Source organism: Solea senegalensis, linkage group LG8, assembly GCF_019176455.1.
Source record: "Solea senegalensis isolate Sse05_10M linkage group LG8, IFAPA_SoseM_1, whole genome shotgun sequence".
Classification (NCBI taxonomy): Eukaryota; Metazoa; Chordata; class Actinopteri; order Pleuronectiformes; family Soleidae; genus Solea; species Solea senegalensis.
In genome coordinates, this window is record NC_058028.1 from 1,872,628 (window position 1) to 1,894,569 (window position 21,942).

Consider the following 21,942-nt stretch of genomic DNA (forward strand, 5'->3'; position numbering starts at 1 on the left):
TCTGGTTGAATTTTCTCTCTTCTGCTTTCAGAGTATTTCCTTTTTGTCTGCACTGATTTACTGTTTTGTATTGCTGACTCATGTTTTTGAGCCAGTACTGACTGTGCCGTGTGGGTCCACGTAGGATTGTGTTTTGAACAGTACCTTTACTTGGTAAAGGGAGTGTGGGCTGTGCCTGGTGGTATGTAGCATGACGTCGTACCGGTGTGACGACAACAAACAGGACACAACACACAACAATGGAGGACATTCCTTTTTTTTACTAACCCAACACTTCACACAATGAGCAAACACTAGGCCTCAGTGGAGTGAAAAAAAGAAGAAATCTCTGACAGAACCAGATGTGCAGCATCTGCCTCGACCGGTTGGGGTGAAAGGAAAAATGGAGGACAGAGGAGAGGCAGAGGGAGCTGAGTTAGAGACAGAAGAAAGAGACCAGGAGCAGATACACAATGATTGAATCAAGTTACAAGTTTATACAGGACAGTTCTGAGTCAGTGATGACATGTTTACACAACTACAATGTATATATGTCATTTATATAAGCAGCAGAATAAAATTAGACTGATATCCACTTTAATTATAGCATAATAATAATGGTGATGATATGTATGAAAATAATAGCTCCAAGCTGGATCTGGATCCTGCAACCTGCAAGATGAGGACACAGAGAGCGAGAGAGAGAGGAAAGGAAGGAAAGACACAAACTAGGGAGAGAAAGAACAAGGTTAATTACGTATAATAAAGTCATATAACATATTCATACCCAGAGTGAGTGCAGTCTAGGACTATAGCAGCATAACAAAAAGGAAAGTGTTAAGTTTAACTTTAAATACAGAGAGAGGCTCCACCTCCTGAACTGTCATTGGGAGCTGGTTCCACAGGAGAGGAGGAGCCTGGTAACTGAAGGCTCCGCCTCCCATTATGCTCTTACACACTCTGAGAACCACAAGTAAACCTGTATTTTGTGACCTAAGTGATCTGTTATGGTGATAAGGTAAAACTAGGCCTTTTAGGTATGAAGGGGCCTGATCATTAAGTGATTTGATTGGAGCCAGTGTAGAGAAGCTAACACTGGAGTGATATGGTCTCTCTTTCTAGTTCCTGTCAGAACTCGTGCTGTAGCATTTTGAAATGAAGGGTTTTAGCAGACTTGTTGGAACATCCTGATAATAAGGAGTTACAGTAATCTAATCTAGATGAAACAAAAGCACGGCACAGAATGTTCCGCAGGTGGAAGAAGGCTGTTCTGGAAATGACTTTCATGTGTGAATCAAATGACATTTCCTGGTCAAAAGTAACTCTAAGGTTCCTCACAGTAGAACTGGAAGCCATGGTGATGTCATCTAAAGTGACAATGTGGTCAGAAAGTTTTTCTCTGAGGTTTTTAGGGCCGAGTATAAAAGTTTAAAAGTAGAAAGTTACAGGTCATCCAGGACTTAATGTCTCTGAGACATTCCTGGAGTTGAACAACCTGACTTATTTAATTGATAAATAAATCTGTATCATATACAACATGACAAGAACAACAACATCAGTGTTGTATAGAGCTCAAATTCCATACATTTGAATTGTAACATCAGTGTTGCCGCCCGCTCAGGTTTATGCGTGCAAGTATGTGTGAGATTAAAACATTTTAGGAGCTTAAAAGATCATTATGGGATTAGAGAGATTTAACTGGGACCCAGACCTACATCTCCACTCTTACCCATGTTTCCCTCCTTCCCCTCTTCACATTCATGTTTGTAAACCAGGGTCTGTTCTTGGAATAAAGTCAGTGGACATCCAAATTAGGATGAAAATCAGCGTTATCTCACTCAATAACGGCTCAATAACAGAAAACAGTTATGCAACATGTTTTTCCAGGAGTTCCCGATAACACACACACACACACACACTCACAGTGTATAAAAAAGAGGCTATTTGACTTTGCTCCCCTGCTGTGTAACATGTAAATTGTAAATAAAGCTTTGCCTCACTTCACATCTGTCTGCATTGTTCATTATTTTCTCCACATCACCTCCTTCCTCCTCCTCCTCCTCCTCTTCCTCCTCCTTCTCCTTCACCTCTCAGCTGACTCGGCTTTGTTAAACTCTTTTGTGACCACTCAAGAAAACGACTGGTTGATGTTGGTCATGGTAAAAAAAAGACAAATGGAAGAAATTCGCAGCGTCAAACATGGATGTTTATGAGAGTGAATTTGATATGATGATGTGTTTTTGTGGATTGTGCTGATGAATGTTTCATAAAGGATTCAGGAGCAGAACCTTTCTGAAATGTAGTCGGAGCAGAGCGTGGACAATGCAAAGAAAACCCAGGGAAAGCTCTTCAGAAATGTCGTAATACTGGAAACTGCGTTGATCACAGCATCAGGAGGACACACGAGATTTCCCTGTGAGAACAGAAAGAAGATGTCTGACCTCAGCCAAGTCACAGTGTACTCTGACTCCTCAGGTATTTATAAGGTGAGTATGTATACGTATGTTATATAGAAGGATGCATTCATCTTTATTTGGACGTGAAATCCTGTTCTATAACTTAAATAGAGTCGAGATGACATTACAACATCATACAGCTTCTTAAACTAAGCTGTACATGTTGTACTAGACTAGACCTTAAGTTTTATGAGAAGATCATCCAACTCAAGCTTTTTTAAACTTCTATCCTGATCTCATGTCTGCGTCATGTTCACTCACAGTGGACACAACAGCTGTTGTGATTCATTCTCTTGCTCATTTAGTCAACCATGTTACCTTTAATCAACTAAAGTGTGGTTGTTATGATGTTGTGTGTCTGCGTGTGTGTGACATCAGTCGTATCTCCAGAGTGAGTTCATGCGAGAGCGCAGCAGTTGAAAGTGTGAGTGTCAAACACAAGTCGTTGTTGTGTATGAACAGTGAGCAGCTAAAATGTAGCAACAATACAGACGAGTAGTCCATGGCCAAGAGGAAAGGGATCGGGCTTGTAACCGAAGGGTTGCCATAGTTGCGGTCCCTGTATGGGTCGAAGACTGTGGCGCCCCTGAGCAAGGCATCCAATACTCCGTTGCTCCCCGGGCACAGTTAAGTGTGGTCACTGCTGCTGCAGAACAAAAGATGGCTTAAATTCACTGACACTGATTCTGTTTGTGCAAAAATAAATCATTCTTTTTCTTATTGTAAGAGCTTTGATGAAAACATCTAACAAACTGCAGTTACAACTACTATACTGTAATACTGTAAATGTTACTTTCTTTAATATTAGTTTCTTTCGTAAATCAACATTTACGAGAAGGCGTTGTTTTGTGTCATTTTCATTTCCTGTAGAATGTTTTCTCTAACCCTGCCTTTGAGCTGGAAGAAGAGCGAGAGGAAGCGGTGGAGGGCTTCAGGTCGTCGTCGTCCTCTCTGGAACCAGTCGTACCACCAGCAGCTGGTGAGTGTTAGGAAAAGGAAAGTTTGTCTTAGTGACAAAGCGCTTTTGTCACGTTGGTAATTCATCCATTTTTTTCTTTAATAAAACATCATGGGAAAAACAGGCTGTGGACCTACTGTAGACCATAAACACTCAAACAAGTTGACGATTCATTAAATCATTGATTATTAATGGGTTCATTGTTGCAGCTCTAGTTGAGAGTTGTCATTTCATGTGTCGATAGAACACAAACACTCTCAGACAGATGCACATTCACACACATTTACGAGAGACTCAAACCACTGATTTCATGGTGAATCCACTTACTGTAGTGTTAAGAATGTGTCTGTGAGGGCTGAATGAATGAGTGAACGAGTGAATGGCAAAACTGTAGGATAAAGCAGCTTCAAGACTAGAATATAAGTGTTGTTTATAAGTGATGTTTGTAGTTGAGAGTCCTGAACACGAGTAACTGTGACTTGTGTGTCATTCAGGCTTGGGCTGGGCTGTGTTTGGCTCTGTGTGTATGATGCGTCTGCGAGGCGTGGGTTGTTGCTGGGGTCTGGTGATCGTCTCTGCAGCCGCTCTGCTGCTGGTCGCCGCCCTGGGACTGCTGCTCGCTCTCATCCTCTCTCGTGAGTCTCTGCTTTAATCACTCTTTGCAAAAACACTGTAAGTGTAAAGACATGCTGTATATCTGTTTTGTGCACACAGTTCTGGTTTATTAATTATAAATGTCCATCCTGGTCAAACATCTCAGCTTCTCCAGCTTCACCTTCAGCTCCACCTCCTGTCTCCAAGCCACACGTCATAGCAGGTCTCAGTACCTTCTTGTAGACCAGGGGTGTCAAACTCATTTTAGTTCAGGGGCCACATACAGCACAATTTGACCTCAAGTGGGCCAGACCAGTACAATAATAGCATAATAACCTATAAACACCAAGAATCTGAATTTGTTTTCATTTGTTTTACATTTAATGAAGTATCGTTTTACAAAATGTGATATTTCTTGAGAAAAATATATGCAATTTCAACAAAATTATGACTAAATTGACCATTTACTCATGTGCATCACAACCGTCAGATCACAGTGGATCTACAAAGGCACAGACATTTAATCGGAGGTATCTGGAAGTGAAACATATAGTATCTCACATTATGATTAGATTCTAATTCATACCTAATTCATCCTGTTGGCCGGATTGGACTCTCTGGAGGGCCGGTTCTGGCCCGCGGGCCTTATGTTTGACACCCCTGTTGTAGACCTTACCTTTCACTTCTGCTGCTCTCACATCAGCCCTTACTCTCTTGTGCACATTGCTTTGGATGGTTGACCTCACCTGTCTCACTGTCCTTCACACACCAGTATACTGTCTTGCTTCGTTCCTCCTCTCTCCGGTGCAGACGTCCACCTCTCCTGTCTCTCTTCCACCCGTCCTCTCGTCTCTCTCACTACAGATTACAATATCATCTGCAAACAACACAGACTGTGGAGACTCCTGCCTGACCTCGTCTGTCACTCCGTCTGTCACTCCGTCTGCACACCTCACCGCTGTCTCACCGCTGTCTCACCGCTGTCTCACTGTCCTCATACAGTAGCACAGTTCCTGTCTTGGCAGTGGATCTTAAGCTTTCTCTAGATTCACAGACACATGAACAGTAAAATAATCACAAAAACACAAGTTTGATACTGTGAGAGAATAATTGCCTGTCTGTTTGTTTTCTCCATGATGTAGAGATGAAGGAGCAGGCAGTGGACGATCACATGTTGTCCTCCAGCCCTCCGCCGAGTGCAGGAGATGACACTTCCCACTCTTTGCCCACAGTCGCTTCCAGTAGGAATGAGTGGGACAGTACAGCCGTGCCACAGGCCTCAGGGACGCCCTTCTCTGACACACGTAGGTCCACTTCCTGTGATATGAACTCATATCGTATATGTTTATCTTCCCCCTACACTTCCTGTTTGTTTAACAAACATGTTTCCTCTCCATCTGCCAGGCTGTGGAGGTGTACTGACAGAACCTGAGGGCACTTTCACTTCCCCAAATTATCCAGGCTCCTACCCCCATAACTCCCTGTGTGTGTGGGTGATTGTAGTCATGCCCCCCTCCCTGGTTCAGATCCACGTCTCCTCTCTGACTGTGGAGGGACCTTCTCCTTGTCTGTTTGACTGGCTGCAGGTGCAGGAGCAGACGGGCCAGCGCTCTGTGGTCACAAGGTCCATCAGAACCACTTTGAATTGCTTAGATTCTTCTGTTCTCACTGATCTTTTGGAATGAAGAAGATTTGAAATAAGGATGTAAATGTAATCCATCGTTATCATTTTAGAGACATGGAGATGTTGACGGAGGCAAAGTATACAAGTTTCCCCCGAAACCTAATAATCACATTCTTTAACTCACGTTTACTTACATACATGTCAGTGCTGTCAATTAAACACGTTATTAACTCACATTTACTTGCGTTACGTACACGTTAGTGCTGTCAATTAAACGTGTTATTAACTCACGTTTACTTACATTACGCACACGTTAGTGCTGTCAGTTAAACGCGTTATTAACAGCGTTAACACAAACCCATTTTAACGGTGGCAATTTTTTTTATCGCAAGATTAACGTTCTTTTTGGCCGAGCAAACTTTGTCGTTTTTTTCATGTGCCGTTGCAACAACTAGTAATGTTAGAAAAACTACAACACCACAGTGAGACCGGAAACACAACAACATATTTGAATCGTTTCACAGCACTAATGCATTTATTATTTTACATACATTATAGGTTACATCTGAAGGACAATTTATTAGAGTTCATGTCATATTTTTCTGATTTTGGGTTTTGGACTAAGATACAAATGTAAAGAAATATACACAGTCAACACAGTATTACCTGTATTTGCTGCTCCTACTCAATAAATGCATATAGAGCGTGTTCTTATGATGATGCATATGGACATTTGTTTTATATGTTCATACATAATTCATATGGGAGAAACTCCAAACTTGATAACTCTTAAAACATATATATATATGTATATATATATATATGTATATATTTGTCAACCCAAAGGAAAATGTGTGACTAACTGTCAACTCGTTTAAAATGCAGCAACATTCTTCTGTGCTCGGAGACGATGAGACGTGTTCTTCTTTCTGTTCCTCTTCTTCTTTACATAAGAATTTTAAATATCATGTGTTTTCGTTGATGCAGGACAAAGGCGTCTCAGTTAGCTAGAGACCAGACGCAGTAGTGTAGGAGCAAGTGCATTTCACACAGGTGAACAGGTGAACTGCCTATAAAACACCTTTTTACATCATCACAGCATTTGAGGAGATGAATGGAACTATAGCTCCAGTGCATCATCGAGTCTTATTTTTAGACATTATTCAATCCTGAGCTTAAGACTGAAGAGAAATAGTTTCCAGTCTTAACTCAGAGTTGTAACCTTGTTGTGAAAGGTCTTAAAACCTGCCCTCCTCTCTCTCTGATCTCTGATGCAGGTTCTGTGGTAACGTTGCACCACCGACAGTCAACACCAACAGCAGCACAGTCTGGGTCACCTTCCGCTCTGATGGCAGCATCACAGGCAGTGGCTTCACGGCTCAGTACAGGACTATGCTGCCAGGACGACGTCAGTAATCACACGTTTACTTGTGTTCTTATGAGTCAGAGACAGTTTATTTGCCATGAGCAAATGAGATCCCAGGATAAAAATACATTTGTACAATTTATAATAAAAGTAATAAAAGAGACAAATGTCCTCATATGGATAAACCAACAATCGCCTGACAGAAAACAAAAGAAATCCAGGAATGTGAAGAAAATAAATTGCATGATTAATAATGACTCGAGCTGATAATTCAGTATTCAGTTAGAGGTATTTTTTATAGCATGGCATTGTCTGCGGTCACACGGTTGGTGTAGTGGTTAGCGCTTTTGCCTTAGCAGCAAGAAGTCCTGAGGTCAAATGTTCCCCCGTGTGTGCGTGGGTTTTCTATATGTATTTGCCGGCAATATTTTTATGATATTAATAAGATATTCGGTTATAATCATTGCTTTATTAAATGTATTACACTCAACATGAAATGACATATATTTAAGCTGTTTTAATCACAATTGTCCCCGTCATTATTTGCTAAATTTATTTAATTATTTAATTCTCCGTTTTGTGCATCATAAATATGTTTTTATTTTGATTATATTATATTTTATTTTCACTTCTACTTAGCAATTCTGTCTAATATCATAATGAATATCTTATATTGACCACCGGTTACTAAATAGTTGTTTTTTCCACTTTTCTTCCTCTATGTCGGCCCCCGCTTGACCAGACTAGATGATCATTGGCCCCCAGGTCATTAGAGTTTGATACTCTAGCTCTAAATCGACTGTAGATGTGAATGTTTGTGTGGACCTGTGATTTGTCCGGGGTGTGACCCCGCCTATGTCAGCTGATTGTCACAGTTTGACGGGTGCTGTGTGACTCCACAGAGAGCTGCTCCGGAGAGGAGTTCATGTGTGACAGTGGTCGCTGTCTGTTGCCTGTGTCCGTGTGTGACGCTCATCCAAACTGCAGCGATCAAAGCGATGAGGCAAACTGCAGCCACAAACACACGGGTGAGTTACCTGCACAGGTGTTTGAAAATGCTGTCAGACTGAACTCATGCAGACCTGGTTCATACTTACAGAATGTGGCGGGTGGAGGTCTGGTCCTTCTGGATACCTGTCGAGTCCAAACCACCCAGAACCTTATCCTCACCAGCAGGTAGATGCTCAACATGCGTTCCATGTTTCTTTATTTGTAGTGTAACTGCCAGTTTTTCTGTTTTCCATTAGTTGTGTGTGTGGTATTTATCTGCTGAAGAGGGTCACGTCATCACGCTGAGTTTCAGGAACTTCAGCCTGGAGACTCAGGATGTGTGTGAGTTTGATTATGTGGAGGTTCATGACAGCGTCGACACCGGAGCTGGAAGAGTCCTGGGAAGGTGACGCCTTTCACAGCCTTCAACTTTGATTCCCTGCATGTCAGGTTTGATGAGAGACTGTCCACACGGAAACAAGTCGAGTTGACTCTGCTTCGTTTTTTTTTGTTTTTTTTTTGTCGTTTTATCCTCACAGAAACAATGTTTCAGGAGCCCTGAAACTCCAAATCCACCCACATCTCTGCACGTGCATTTGCTGTCTCAATGTCTTCATCATCGTCATGTTCCTTATTCTTGTGCTGTGATTGTTTTACATATGTACGTCAGTGTTTTTCTCTTGAAACGATGCCGTGTTTACAGAAAACTTTTCAAAATGACAAAGACAAAGTTCCGTCTACGTTTGGTTGTGTTTCCGTGTGGACAGGTCCTCATTGTGATCCAGAACACAGTGAGTCAGTAGTTTTCTCTTAAAGGAACGTCATTGATTTTCAGTCGTTACAGTGAGCAACGCCCACTTTTCACAGGTGTTACATTTCCAAGTCCTTTCCTACTGATTCAGTGTGTTTTGGAATATTTGTTTTTTGTGTACTGTGTTTATTTCTTGTATATAATGGTAAATTAGGGAATGAAATAACCACAGTACTGTGAAGTATGTTTGGTTTCCTCTGCTTTTTCCCCAGGTTTTGTGGCACCAACTTTCCCCCGGACCTGACCTCCTCCGGCCCCCACATGACTGTGCAGTTTGTGGCTGATGCAGGAGTCGCTGACAGCGGCTTCTACGCAACATACCAGGCCGTGTCTGTGCTGGAGAGTGAGTTATTTCTTCTGTGAAGCTAATTCTCAAAATAATAATAATAATGCTGCTTTGAAAGAAAAGATAAACCAATAAAGAAGCACAAGAACAAGATGATAAGACAAGCATTGAAGCAGGGGCTTCTGTGCATATAGTTCAGACGTGTCCAGGGTGAATGAATGACCTGAGTAGCTGTGGTTTGTTTGTACCTTGAACAACACTTGTTACTGCACATCACACATACTCATTGTTCATTGTCCTCATTTCGACTTCACTGTGTCGCCTTGTGTCCTCTGCTTTTGTACTTCTCTCCTCAGGGATGTGTGCTCCCAGCCAGTTTACCTGCAGCACAGGGGAGTGTCTCCAGCCACAGTGGCTGTGTGATGGATGGAACGACTGCCCTGATGGAGCAGATGAACAGGGCTGTGAAAACTCCACCTACCCTCCCTTCAGTGAGTCACACACACACACACGTTTTGTCTCCTCTGGTGGAGGAAGAAAACAAGATGAATATTCACAGTAAAGATGATTTGAATATCTCTAGCAAACCGATAAAAAATGTCATAGCCTTGTGGTTTTGGAGACTTGGAGACAGTGAATTTTGAAGGACTGATGTGTCATCTCCACCTCAGCTTCAACATGTGAGTATATAGACGTACAGATGTGTCAGGGCCTCAGCTACAACCTCACCTCCTTCCCAAACATCTGGATGTCAATAGCTGATCAGACAGAAGCTGCCACACTCCTGCAACAGTACCAGGTAAACGATCATTCATGATCATCTCCACGTTCTTGCTGATGTAGACTGAGTCCACACGTTGTTGTTCAGGTGCTGATGGAGCTGCCCTGCTTTGGCCCGCTGCAGAGGCTGGTGTGTGGGATGTTCCTTCCCCAGTGCTTCCCCCACGGTGGTGTTCTCCAACCCTGCCGCTCAGTTTGCTCCACAGCTGAGGAGCAATGCAGTCAGGCCCTGGATCTCCTCTCCTTCAGCTGGCCCTTCAACTGCCACCTCCTCCCGGACTCACTGGACCCCATGGACTGCTCTCTGCCTTAATGATTTTAAACGTGCGTGATGATTCTCCATCTCGACATTTGTGCTGCACTGTCTGAGGCAACAAGCCTGGGATTTCACATTTCTGAGGACAAATGATTATATTTCATTTGATGTAGTTTTTCCAACAGCTTTCTCATTTGCACTAAAACCTGGTCCACGGCCTGTGATTTGACTTTTTGTGAACCAGATATCCCAGAAACTCTGCACTACTTTGATCATAAGACGGCACAGTAGCCATTTTGCAGAAGTAGTTTAAAAGTACTAAAAAGGTTTTTACCGGGGGTCGGGTAGTTGAGATTTTGAGCAGTTATAGGTGAGAATCCTGAAGGTCATAAAATGGAGAGAGAGATGAGCTAATGTTCTTCACATCCATTTTCAAAGTAAGAGTCAAAGTTGGGAAAAGACATTTTCCACTTGTTTACTGTGGCAAATGTTTTTTTCTGTCCAAGTGTCACTTGATTAAAACCTCACAAAGTCAAATAAGTGCACACGTTTTAAATGCAGAACAAAATCATTTACACAGTTCAAGATGAAAACAGTTTGTATTCACACAAATAGATGCATTTGCTACACAAAGTTTGATTGCACATTTTCAAAACTATAAATCAATCACAAGATACACAGATTACAGTGTGCAAAAGTCTCGGCACGAGCAACGCTGAGGTTTTTATGTCTGTGATCGTCTGCATTTATCCAAACGTGAAGCGATATAATATAAATATAATATGTGACATGATACGACTGAACGTTGCTTTTACACATGAGAAAACTTTATGTTTAACTCATTCAACATGTCTTGAAAAACGAGACCTTTTCCATAGCAGATATTTGTCAGACGTACGTGACACAGGCAATAACATTAACTCCACTTCCACTCCAAGTGTAAGACAGCCAGGGCTGTGCTGTCATTGAAGTAAAAAGGAAGATCACGCCAAATACTTGACTCTTTAACCTGTAATAACCCTCTTCTCTTATTTTAAAACTGCATTCATGTTTCCCGTATTACTGTATGGTCACTAAGACCTTTGCACAGTATTTTATGTGCTTCATAAGTCAATGACTGCGCCGCTAAGACGGAACGATAAGTTTCAGGGTCCGCTCTAAAGCAGTAGCAGTCAGGCCCCACACTCGCTGGTTCCTGTTGTGAAACACTGGGAGTGTGTATCCATATTTATCCCCCGTCCGGAAGTGTGTGTAGCCACAGTTCTGCGGGTTGCACAAGTGGGATAAAGGCAACGAGAAGACCTCCTCCACCTGGGACAGAAACAGACAAGAGAGGCAGACTACATTATTAAAGACTGAAATGCCTTAGGATTGTTGTGTAAACGTCTTCCAGAAAAGAGGCTTTTCAGTTATTCACACATGGGGAATCCAGCCCATTTGTAGCAGATCTAAAACTAGCAGAGCAACAAATAGCCTGTACCTCTGCAGGGTTTGGGTTAAAGGACAACTCTTCTAGAGGACCAAGGTTAGCCAGCACAGGAGCGATCACCATTCTGCTCTGTAGACACAAAAGACAACAGTTTGTATATTAAATATAAAATGATCAAGGAAGAGTGAAATGTTTAACTGAGGTGAAACCATGTTTTGTTTTTTGCTCTAATATTAAGAGTTGTTCTGGTAATGGACATAAAATGGCCATTAAAAAAGTGTGGTGCAAGGGGAAATGAAAAGGAAGGAAGTGTTTGAGTGTTTTCAACAGTCTGCAGAGTATAATACCAGAGTCTGGACGTCTGGAGTGGGGGGGTAGAATGTGTCTTAAGACGATAATACGATCTCTCTGGCAGTTCAACACGTTCTAGTGCTACACAGGTTTTTTTTGCTGCTGCTAAATGAATGTGGGGAAACAGTAGATGATACCAGGTCTTTGTTTCCTGGTTGTTGAACATTTCACAACCTACAACCAGCTTTTGGAATTTGCAATAAATGTGTGGAACAAGTAAAGATAACAACTGAACCACAAGGCCTAAAATGTTAAAGACAGAAGAGTTGGACTCACTCTGTCCCTGAGAGGTTTCAGGACACCCCAGACTTGCTCTACTGCCACATTGATACCCAGCTCCTCCCAGGTTTCCCTCAGGGCTGTGGCCACCACGTCACTGTCAGACGGATCACACTTTCCTCCTGCAAAGCTAAACACAAAAAGGAACATAAAAGGACAGATACTCCACTGTTAATATAATGCAGTTGAGCCCACAAACCTGACATCTCCTTTGTTCCTGCCCAAAGCAGTAGAGCGTAAAGTGAAGAGAAACGCAGGCTGTCCCTGAACAGAGCAGAGTGAGATCAGGATGGATGCCCAATTCCACTGGCTCTCGCTTGAGTTACTCCCTGTGAACGTGTCATAGAGCTTTAAGTTGGGCCTCAGGCTCTGTCGACACCGGTTTTCATTCTCCACAGATAGACAGTCTCTCCAGTCGACTATCACATGAGGCGAAGCTTGGCAAAAAGGTCTCTTTTGCTGAATAAAGATGCTGGCGGCTTGTGATCTACTGTGAAAGTGATTTGTGATTTGTGACGTATGTGTTGACAGGCTGAAAAATGTGGTAAAATGACGTCTGTGATACAAAGGGTTAAGAGTAAGGTTACATAAAGTCTTACTGGAGAAACTCAATGGCACATGGCTGAAGTCCCGACGCCTTCTCCAGGCGTGAAGGCACGTTGTGTTAGTTAAGCAGTTGTGGTAAGTGCTCAGAGCTTGAGGGTCTGGACCTGAATTGTCCTCGTCAGGTGATGTACAAGGATCGGAAACTGGTTTGTCTTTTTCTGAGGTAGAATGCTGAGGGGGTTGGGGACTTGTATTTAAAAAGGTTCTGGATCGAGGGTTTTGAAATGAAGTCTCAATCAGACGATGATCATCACAGCCCGAGTTCAATAATGACAGCCTCAGTGAGCAGCATCCGGAGTCTTTGGATAATGGTGACCATTCATTGCCACTGAGAATCCATTGGTTTTCCTTCACGTGTCTTGAACCTCGCCATAGAGCACCAGTGTGTTCAGAGACAGCAGGAATCAACCGTGACCTTAATGGAAAAGAGCATGCTATGATGATTTGAGGACTCCTCAACATCCTGAGGAAAAAACAGAGACAAAGACAGTTACAGATTATCCTTAAAAACACACCAGTTTAAGCTCATCAGCTAAATATTTAGGTTCCATTTTTCAAGGAGAAAACTGTTGAACACTAACCACAGTATGTCAAACACGAAGGTAACTATGGAGGATGTTAGAAGGAAAGTTTGTCTTTGTCATTTAAAACCACGGCCTGTGCTCTAGATAAACATCACTTAAGTCAAACTTTAGCTCGTACCAACCAGTGAAGTATCAGAATAACAGTATCTGTGTGTGTGTGTGTGTGTGTGTGTGTGTTCTGCACTGCGCACGTGAAGCTGCCAGCGCGTGGTTAACGAGCCGTCCGCGTGCACATTTGCTTGAAAACTATTAATTCGCACAAGCTAACTAGCCAGCTAACACCTTATTGTGAAGCTAGCAAAAGAGCAACTTCACTGGTGCTTATCGCCTCGCGATACTAACACTTTCATTCGCTCCGTGTTTTTCCAACTTGTCCCAATTACGTAATTACAAATGTGTCCGTGACCGAGAGATTACAGAAGAAGAAGAAGAAAAAGAAGAAGAAAACGCTCACCTTGAGATGAATTCAGCAGCAGTTGTTTCCTTTAGCTAGCCGGCTGCCACTAGTCAGTATGGCGCTGAGCAGCTTCACGAGCGTCAGTGCTGCGTTCACTGCTCTCTTATGACGCATCTGCGTGTTCCTACAATTATACAGGAGATGGAGAAAGAGTGAATGTCTAGTTTAGTTAACTTTAGTCACAGATAATCATGAAAACAACCCATTGTATTACATTTCAATCACAAGTCACGGGGGAAAAACGGTCTATCTGCTTTGACAAACTAAGCGTGAACTAGATTAATTTCCATTATTATATCAGGGCACATGACAGATTTAGTGGATAAAGAGCATAGTGTCGCTATGTTGGTCAAATTCTGTCTTTCTTTAGTGATGTCACGGGTTTTCCCAGTGATGAAACATCACCATTATGGTTTGAGGTGTCACATTAAACATTTGACCAACTGAGATGCACCTGTGACACACAGGGAAATTCCTCACTCCACCTGTTTTACCAGCTCCACCCTGAACCCATGTGACTCATGTGGACTGGTATTTAAAAGCTGCAACCGTGTGTCGCGTGTGAGCCCACTGGAACACGGAACCTTGTGTTCCATCCACATAAATCCAGGTGTGAATTCTGAGAACACAAACTCCACTTTATACCTCCAACCCAGCAGCAAATGGCCTCTGCGTGGACTGAGGAGGAGGCCTTTGTCTGCTCAGTCTGCCTGGACACCCTGAAGGATCCAACCACTCTACCCTGTGGACATTCATACTGCTTGGCTTGTATCCAAAGTCACTGGGACAAGAGAGACAGCAATGGTCAGTACAGCTGCCCCCAGTGTAGGCAGATCTTTAACCCCCGGCCCTCGCTGTCCAGGAGCACTGTCCTCGCGGAGGTTATGGAAAAACTGAGAACCAACAGCCTCAGGCAAAGCTGCCCCACTGCATCATCGATGCCTATCTACTTGGAAGTACTACCACAGGACAGTGTGCACCCTCAGCTTCCCGCAGTGGACCCTCGGCTTTGTCCACATCATCACCAACCTCTGGATATGTTTTGCCGTGAAGACAAGGAGTGTGTGTGTGTGTTGTGTTGCCAGGGTGGACACAGGGGACATCATGTGCTCAGCCCACAGGAAGAGAGGGAGGAGAGACAGGTATACGATGGAAAATGACCACCAGGATATTAGTGTGGATTATTCTATGTGTCTCCACTAATGCTGGTCTTTGTGTGTGTGTGTGTGTAGAAAGAGCTTGTTCAGATTCAGGCAGAGGTGCAGAGGAGAATTCAGGAGACTGACAGGAAGCTTAAGGAGTTCCCGAATGCTGCTCGCCAACACAAGGTAACTCACTATGTTTGTATAAAGTCACCATTTCTGCTGCTGTCTTTCTTAGATCTGTTTGTAATAATGCAGCAGTCACGTCATGGCTCCACACAAACAGGCACAGATTTCTGATCACTTTCAATATATAATGTGAACAGTTGGTCAGGAAGATCAGACTCTGATCGGCCTCGCAGACAGTGTCACATACAGCTGTTCAGGGAACGCTTGACTGCTGTTGATGCAGCATGTATTTTCAATATTGGTCGATCAGGTCACGAGAAGCATGATTGTGATAAAGAATACCATTGCGGGGTCACATGGTGTGCAGCAAGATTGTTGTCACTTGCTGCAGGTGTTGCAGGAATGAGTCTGAAACTTCTTCATCATTAAAAGGTGGATCCTCTTGACATACAGAACATGTTTGTCCTTCCTCCTTACACACAGGCCTTGGTCCAAGCTCTGGGGCAGGAGAGCACAGATTTATTTTCAGACCTTGCCAAGAAGGTGAGTATCACAGGCCTCCAGGTGGTGGAGCTCCTCAGCTCCCATGAGAACTCCCTCGGCAGCCAGGTTGAAGGGCAGATGCACAGACTGGAGCAGGAGGCTGCACAGCTCTGCTGGAAGAGTGAGGAGCTGAGCAGGCTTTCCAACGTGCAGGACCACGTCTGCTTCTTGAAGGTAGTAATGAGTAATGTGCTTGAGTTTCACATTTTTACCAAACACGAGTATGAATCTTATACTTTTCTGAAAGCATGATTTAAATATGATTCACCACCACGACATGGCGTCAAGAGCTAGGCTATTAATTCATTACATTTTTATTTGGAAGATCTGATATAGATTCCTAAAATCCTTCATTTCCTGTAATGTCATGGCTCTATCAATAGCTGAGTGTGGCGATGTGTTCATTACTCTATGCTTACAGATGCTTTCCTTTCTCTTCATTACACTGAAGTGAAACACCTTTTTAATAAGTAACCCATGTTGAATCCATCAGGGCTAACTATTAAAAGACAATGAAAATGTTTTCTATCAATTTTGGAAGTTTTAATCGCTACCAAAGTCAACCAAAGTTGTCCCTCGTGACAATGGCGGGACGTTAACGAGCTGCTTTACGTTGTAGTGGAAGTGGTAAGTGACCTCACACACACACACACATAGTAGGGTAACACTGTAGATTAGGGAACACATATTCACCATTAACCAGGCGCTTAATAACATGCATATAAGTAACATAGCAGACCTTTATTAGTAATTATTAAGCACATAGTAGTAGAAGTAGTAAATTGCCGCCTCAAAGTCTTCTTCTCAATGAGGAAAGAAGTCATGGCTGCAGGCCAAGCTGTGCTCACAGCACCCTCTGCTGGACAGATACAGACACTTTATTATTTTAAATGTCTGGTGATATTTTGAACACTTTCCAGATGCTGTTGTGTCACAAATATCCGCTCAGAACAGAACAGGTTTTTTATGTCGTGGAGTGAACTGCTGTGAAGTCAGATTTTAGGTGAACAAAACCATGTTGGAGGGACGTTTTCTACAATTTACAGTAAAATCTCTGTCAAAACCACACACGGTTGCTATGGAAACTGAGGAATCTCTAAATGAATAATAATTCATTACACACCACATGGTGTCTCCACAGACACGGCTCATGGCTGATGTTTAGCACTAATGCTGAAATTTGAAGCAGTGTAGACGGAAAAAAACAACATTAACCATGGATCACAATAAATAAAAAGTTTACAGCTATTGTTAGTTAGTTATAATTATCAACTAACTGTCAATTGATGTCCAGAATTTCCTAACCATGGAGCCGCTGGATCCAACAAGTGTGACAGCAGAGTCAGTGTTGAGTCAGGAGGAGGCCGTGGTAGCATCCATCCGCTCAACCATGAAGGAACTACACACTTCACTACACGAGCAATGTAAAAGCAGCCTGGCCAAGATCATCACACTTGGTCAGTATTTACAACTCGTCTCGTCTCCTCTCGTCTCGTCTCGTCTCGTCTCGTCTCGTCTCGTCTCTTTAAACTTGTCCTTTCTTCACAGTGAATCATGACAACTTGACTTCAGTAGCAGAGCCGTCAGTAACTGACACCTGTGTTCAGGCCAGTGCACCAAACACAGGTATGGAAAATGAAAATGAGGCTGAGTGAGTCTGACAGATGACAGAAAAACAACTGCATGTACTGTAAAGTGCTCTGAGCAGTCATACTTAAATATGCACCAGCATTTCTGCATACGTGTGTGTGTGTCGTGTTCCCTGTGGTGTGCAAGCTTCTTTAAGAGCAAGTTCTGTATGTATTAATGTTAATTATATTATTGATTGCATGTCTGTTATAGATCGATCAATAAAAAGCCTGTATGTGCAGTGTAATTATACTTTTTTCCTCCTAGGGTCTTTATTAAAATATCCTGCTCTGTATCCTACATGTTCTCAAGGTAGGAAAGAATAGACTTAATACACGATATGATGATGATGATGATGATGATGATGATGATATAAATGATGATGATGTATTTGACTGACCTCTCATTTCTCTGGAAGCTTCAGCCCCGCCTCCACCGCTCCTTCCCCCTCGCCCTCAAAGTAAATCCACAACTTTATAATCTACCTGAATATATTAACCAGCTACTTGACTTTATGTAATTAGGATGTGTGATATAGTGATGTGTGTGTGTGTGTGTGTGTGTGTGTGTGTGTGTGTGTGTGTGTGTGTGTGTGTGTGTGTGTGTGTGTGTGTGTGTGTGTTTGTTTTTAGCACCTCCTGTAACAACAGATTTAAACTCACCACCAAAGTCCAGAGAAGAATTGCTGAAATGTGAGTGAAGTGTCACATGCTCAGAGACATAAACCGTATGTTTAGAAACATTTTCCACAGTAGACCAGTTTTTTACTTGAATACATCTTCACCCTGCAGTTGGTTTTGAACCCACCATGGACCCTAACACCGTGTATCGCCACCTGCAGCTGTCAGAGGGAGGTCGTAAGGCCTCACTGCGAGCGGAAAACCTGAACCCACCAGAACATTCTGAACGCTTCCACTTCTGGAGACAGGTCCTCTGCAGAGAGCCGCTGGCAGGGAGCCCATATTACTGGGAGGTGGAGTGGACTGGCCAGAAGGTACCATCACTTTTGTTTTTAATATCAATATTGTACGATGTATCGATAAAAATGAGGTTTTAAATCATGTAAAAATTCAGCTTCGGAGTAATGGAAAACAACCCAAACCGTGTAGAGTCGTGCCGTGCCACGATGAACCGTGCTGTGCTACATCTGCATAATGCAAAGTGTCATATGGCACAAAGCCTGCTACTATGGTTCAGTCGTAGAGCAGGTTTGGTTTGTTTGGTACAGTAAGTGTTTTGTTGTCTTTCTATTAGGAATAACACTAGAATGTCCAGCCCAGCTGCTCCCAGAGTAAAATAGTCCAGTACAGTCAGGATGAAGCTAGTCTGGCACAACCCAAAGCAGCATAGTGCAGTCAGCATCGACTGTGTGTCAGTGTCTCACACACACACACACACACACACACAAATCACCGTCATCTTACTTTCTTAATCTACTTTTCCTCGTGTCACCACACAGATCACCGTTGGTGTTGCCTACAAAGACATGGAACGTAAATCTAATGATGACAAAAGCCGTTTGGGACACAATCCCCAGTCTTGGAGCTTATACTGGTCCGGGACTGGTTTCTCCTTTTGGCACAATGGGCAGGACCTGCTCCTGGGCTCTCCTAAGGCCAAACGGATCGGCATCTATCTGGACCAACATGATGGGATTTTGAATTTTTACCGTATTACTAACAACCAGGCGTTCCTCATCCACCATCACAGCACCCAGTTCACTGGCCCACTGTATCCTGGATTCCGATTCTGGGCAGGAGTCGGGTCCACGGTCACTGTTTGCCAGTTGGATTAAGTGACACTTGTGTAATCTGCTTGTCTGGTTGAAAGAATACAACATTTTATTTTACACTTTAAATTCTAAAGATCCTTCCAGATAAGAAAGTGATTGTTTTGCATCTGTGTTCTTGTTATAAACTTAATAAAGTTGTCACATACACACATTTCACTGTTTTTACTTGTTTTCATGTCCTGATAGTTGCATTTGTCTTTTTATGCGACTACAAGGTTAACTAGACTCCTGATAATCTGATCTTTAAGCCCTGCACCTCACTGACCTGGATACAGTGAAGCCTCTCCAAGTGACTCATACCATTCATTAAGGCAAGAGAAGATAAGACATACATTATGAATCCCTGTAGGGAAGTTCAGTTGTTCAATTTATAGATTTGGGTCAGATCTTTGACATAATCTTACAAAGGCCAACAAAACCTTCTCAAGCCTTTCCAATATATCGATTCATACTCTCAGGTGTCTTGGAAGAAAAGACTTTGTGAGACTTTTGTTACTTTTGTTACCTCACTTTGTAATTCAACACTATTCACAGCGGGACAATGAAACTCTGGCCTGACATGATTCATTGTCCAGGTTTAAAAAATAACATGTGCAACATTCTGAATGTAAGATGATAAATAATTTCACCATGAATTCACTTCATACAACTTTACTGGTGACAAAACGCCATCAAACGAACGCGCGCCGTCTCATTGTGATTCACAGAGAAGCTTTTCATGTTTCCATAAACACCGAATCACTGACTGTGTGGACAAAGAGAGGAGGAGCCAGAAAAAAAAGAACACAAGTGGAAATGTATAAAGCTGCGGCTCTCGACCCTCCATGAAGCCGCCTCACCTTTGGTTCCTCTGAAGCAAACATCATTTACAAGCATAACCATGCAAGGTGAGACTGTACGTTACTATACGTTCAAAGATAAACGCTGGAGTACGAGGTCTCACAAAGGTGAATCTTTGTCTGTCTGGGTTTCCAGCTGCTCTACTGCTGTGCATGCTGGGATCAGTGTTGGTTGAAGCCAATGTCTTCTCCTGGGGTGGACGTCGTGAGACCTTGAGAAACAACATAGAAAATGGTGAGGTCATGGTGTTTCTGTACGAGGTGGTCAACAACTTGAGCTTAAGACAAAAGACACTCAGTGTGTGTGTGTGTGTGTTTGTGTGTGTGTTTGTTCAGTGTGTCTTACGGACCAGGCGTCGTGTGGCTGCTGTCTGATGCAGCAGCAAATTCACAAGATGGAGACGTTTTTCAATATGAGCCTCAGTGAGCTTGAGAAGGAGCTGACCAAGACAAAGGCTGCCCTTGACAATGTCAGAGGTGAGGCCAAAACACCTGGTTAAACATGTGCATGGAAAACAATGACCTGTTCATTCACAGCTTCACAAAAGCTTATCTTTCTCCCTTTGGATATTCAGGCAGCCGGAGCGCGTTCTCTGTGGCGCTGAACAACGACAATCATTTGAACTGCTACGGTACCTTCCGCGACGACAAGCTCGTCATCTACAAACACGTCTTCATCAACCTCGGAGGTGGTTACAATGTAGAGACTGGGGTCTTCACTGTTCCCCGCTCTGGTGTCTACAGTCTTGCCCTCACAGTCTACAGTGACGCTGGCTCTCCTGGGAACACCCTGGCCGCCTGTGCCAGTCTACAAGTTAATGACATGGTCGTGGCTGGACCCACAGATCACAACATGCAAGACCAAGAGGACAGTGCCACTATTGTTATGGCCCTCCACCTGATGGCTGGGGACCAAGTGGCTGTCAATTTGCCCGTTGGATGTTTCCTCTGCGATAACAAAAGCCACTACAACACTTTCTCTGGCTTTCTGCTGTATGCTACTGACTAACATAGGAGAAACGTTCGGTTTTCTGCTCTGTTTTTGTGCTGTGTCTGATGTGGGCGTGTCTGAACATGTGTAAAGTGATCTTTTTGATAAGAGCAAATGTTTCTTTTTTCATTATTTTTGCCTGTGTAATTGATCCATGTCCCGACTTCTGCACAAATGACTCAAACTAGTGTTTGCTTTTTCAATTGTTGGGTTTCTCTTTTCTCTACTGTTACTATGTACAGTGCCTTGAGATAATGTATGTTGTGATTTGGCGCTATACAAAAAAAGGAAATTGAAATGGATGTTGTGAAGGAGGACATGAGGACAGTGAGACACTGTGGGGGACCTAAAGGAAGAATCCTGAAGAAGAAGAGGACGAAGGTTCAAGTAAATTAACAGATGACATATATTTAGTTGTTGTTGCATTTTGTGAGTTTCTGGATATGGGGTTTGTAATTTACTTTTAACGTTGAATACATGCACCAGCTGTTCAAAGATCTGTAACCATATAGTAGAAATATTAGTATAATTATGAGCATTAGGGCAACTGTAAACATCTAAACCCAAAATGCTTGTAGATTCAGTGCATGAAAGTGTCATGTTTACAGTAGATATGTGTGTAAATCATCAAAAGAAGAAAATCACTACACTGTACAATTCAAGTTTATATTTCTATTCAATAAATAAATAGCTACAGACATTTTTCATGAAGCTGTATCCACCTTATCCCTGCAGCAACGCTGGAGAAAAGACAATGACTGGAACTTATGGACCAGAGCGCTCGTTGTTTCCAGTGGGACGACATTGTGACGACTCATGAGCATCCTGCAGTCAACAAATGTTGAAAATAAAAGTCAGGCTGAAAGTGACAAAAAAGTCATACTTTAGTATGTCGTCCAAAATGTGAAAAAAATGTCATACTTTAGTATGTCGTCCAAAATGTGACAAAAAAGTCATACTTTAGTATGTCGTCCAAAATGTGACAAAAAAGTCATACTTTAGTATGTCTTCCAAAATGTGAAAAAAAGTCATAGGTTAGTATGTCGTCCTAAATGTTCCAAAAATGTCATA

The 21,942-nt window shown here is 42.7% G+C and overlaps 4 protein-coding genes across 6 annotated transcripts; 3 read left to right on the forward strand and 1 right to left on the reverse strand.

Moving 5' to 3' along the window:
• Window positions 1-1,454: 1,454 nt before the first annotated feature.
• Window positions 1,455-11,830, forward strand: LOC122773418 (membrane frizzled-related protein). 2 transcript variants are annotated; one of them, XM_044032101.1, is made up of 14 exons: window positions 1,455-2,138; window positions 2,252-2,465; window positions 3,306-3,414; window positions 3,888-4,028; window positions 5,130-5,291; window positions 5,392-5,611; window positions 6,889-7,019; window positions 7,880-8,005; window positions 8,077-8,153; window positions 8,225-8,373; window positions 8,991-9,121; window positions 9,421-9,555; window positions 9,736-9,863; window positions 9,933-11,830. In XM_044032101.1, the coding sequence occupies exons 2-14, from the start codon at window positions 2,412-2,414 to the stop codon at window positions 10,155-10,157; spliced, it is 1,788 nt and encodes a 595-aa protein (XP_043888036.1). In that variant the 5' UTR covers window positions 1,455-2,138; window positions 2,252-2,411; the 3' UTR covers window positions 10,158-11,830. The 2 variants fall into 2 exon arrangements, with proteins under 2 accessions (XP_043888036.1, XP_043888037.1); XM_044032102.1 differs by having other exon boundaries at window positions 1,455-2,465; window positions 9,969-11,830.
• On the reverse strand, window positions 10,681-13,887 carry nudt8 (nudix (nucleoside diphosphate linked moiety X)-type motif 8). 2 transcript variants are annotated; one of them, XM_044032105.1, is made up of 5 exons: window positions 13,804-13,887; window positions 12,359-13,228; window positions 12,157-12,289; window positions 11,581-11,658; window positions 10,681-11,411 (listed from the first exon to the last, which is right to left on the reverse strand). In XM_044032105.1, the coding sequence occupies exons 2-5, from the start codon at window positions 13,225-13,227 to the stop codon at window positions 11,226-11,228; spliced, it is 1,266 nt and encodes a 421-aa protein (XP_043888040.1). In that variant the 5' UTR covers window position 13,228; window positions 13,804-13,887; the 3' UTR covers window positions 10,681-11,225. The 2 variants fall into 2 exon arrangements, with proteins under 2 accessions (XP_043888040.1, XP_043888041.1); XM_044032106.1 differs by lacking the exon at window positions 13,804-13,887 and having other exon boundaries at window positions 12,157-12,551.
• A 182-nt stretch (window positions 13,888-14,069) lies between these two features.
• ftr86 (finTRIM family, member 86) lies at window positions 14,070-19,192 on the forward strand. The gene is made up of 10 exons (XM_044032103.1): window positions 14,070-14,948; window positions 15,039-15,134; window positions 15,561-15,794; window positions 16,915-17,077; window positions 17,169-17,246; window positions 17,517-17,561; window positions 17,668-17,709; window positions 17,882-17,941; window positions 18,041-18,243; window positions 18,709-19,192. The coding sequence occupies exons 1-10, from the start codon at window positions 14,469-14,471 to the stop codon at window positions 19,042-19,044; spliced, it is 1,737 nt and encodes a 578-aa protein (XP_043888038.1). The 5' UTR covers window positions 14,070-14,468; the 3' UTR covers window positions 19,045-19,192.
• A 691-nt stretch (window positions 19,193-19,883) lies between these two features.
• cbln20 (cerebellin 20) lies at window positions 19,884-21,571 on the forward strand. The gene is made up of 4 exons (XM_044032726.1): window positions 19,884-19,928; window positions 20,017-20,115; window positions 20,217-20,357; window positions 20,456-21,571. The coding sequence occupies exons 1-4, from the start codon at window positions 19,922-19,924 to the stop codon at window positions 20,887-20,889; spliced, it is 681 nt and encodes a 226-aa protein (XP_043888661.1). The 5' UTR covers window positions 19,884-19,921; the 3' UTR covers window positions 20,890-21,571.
• Window positions 21,572-21,942: the final 371 nt, after the last annotated feature.

Excerpts from the sequence above, each read along its gene's own strand:
- cbln20 (XM_044032726.1), top strand. Across the intron at positions 20,116-20,216 it reads GAGAAACAACATAGAAAATG|TGTGTCTTACGGACCAGGCG; the intron begins GTGAGGTCATGG and ends GTGTTTGTTCAG. Across the intron at positions 20,358-20,455 it reads TGCCCTTGACAATGTCAGAG|GCAGCCGGAGCGCGTTCTCT; the intron begins GTGAGGCCAAAA and ends TTGGATATTCAG.
- ftr86 (XM_044032103.1), top strand. The coding sequence starts at position 14,469 with ATGGCCTCTGCGTGGACTGAGGAGGAGGCCTTTGTCTGCTCAGTCTGC. Across the intron at positions 17,710-17,881 it reads CCTTCCCCCTCGCCCTCAAA|CACCTCCTGTAACAACAGAT; the intron begins GTAAATCCACAA and ends GTTTGTTTTTAG. Across the intron at positions 17,942-18,040 it reads CAGAGAAGAATTGCTGAAAT|TTGGTTTTGAACCCACCATG; the intron begins GTGAGTGAAGTG and ends TTCACCCTGCAG.
- nudt8 (XM_044032105.1), bottom strand. The coding sequence starts at position 13,227 with ATGTTGAGGAGTCCTCAAATCATCATAGCATGCTCTTTTCCATTAAGG. Across the intron at positions 11,659-12,156 it reads TGAAACCTCTCAGGGACAGA|AGCAGAATGGTGATCGCTCC; the intron begins GTGAGTCCAACT and ends TTGTGTCTACAG. Across the intron at positions 11,412-11,580 it reads TTAACCCAAACCCTGCAGAG|GTGGAGGAGGTCTTCTCGTT; the intron begins GTACAGGCTATT and ends TTTCTGTCCCAG.
- LOC122773418 (XM_044032101.1), top strand. The coding sequence starts at position 2,412 with ATGTCTGACCTCAGCCAAGTCACAGTGTACTCTGACTCCTCAGGTATT. Across the intron at positions 2,466-3,305 it reads ACTCCTCAGGTATTTATAAG|AATGTTTTCTCTAACCCTGC; the intron begins GTGAGTATGTAT and ends CATTTCCTGTAG. Across the intron at positions 8,374-8,990 it reads GCTGGAAGAGTCCTGGGAAG|GTTTTGTGGCACCAACTTTC; the intron begins GTGACGCCTTTC and ends CTTTTTCCCCAG.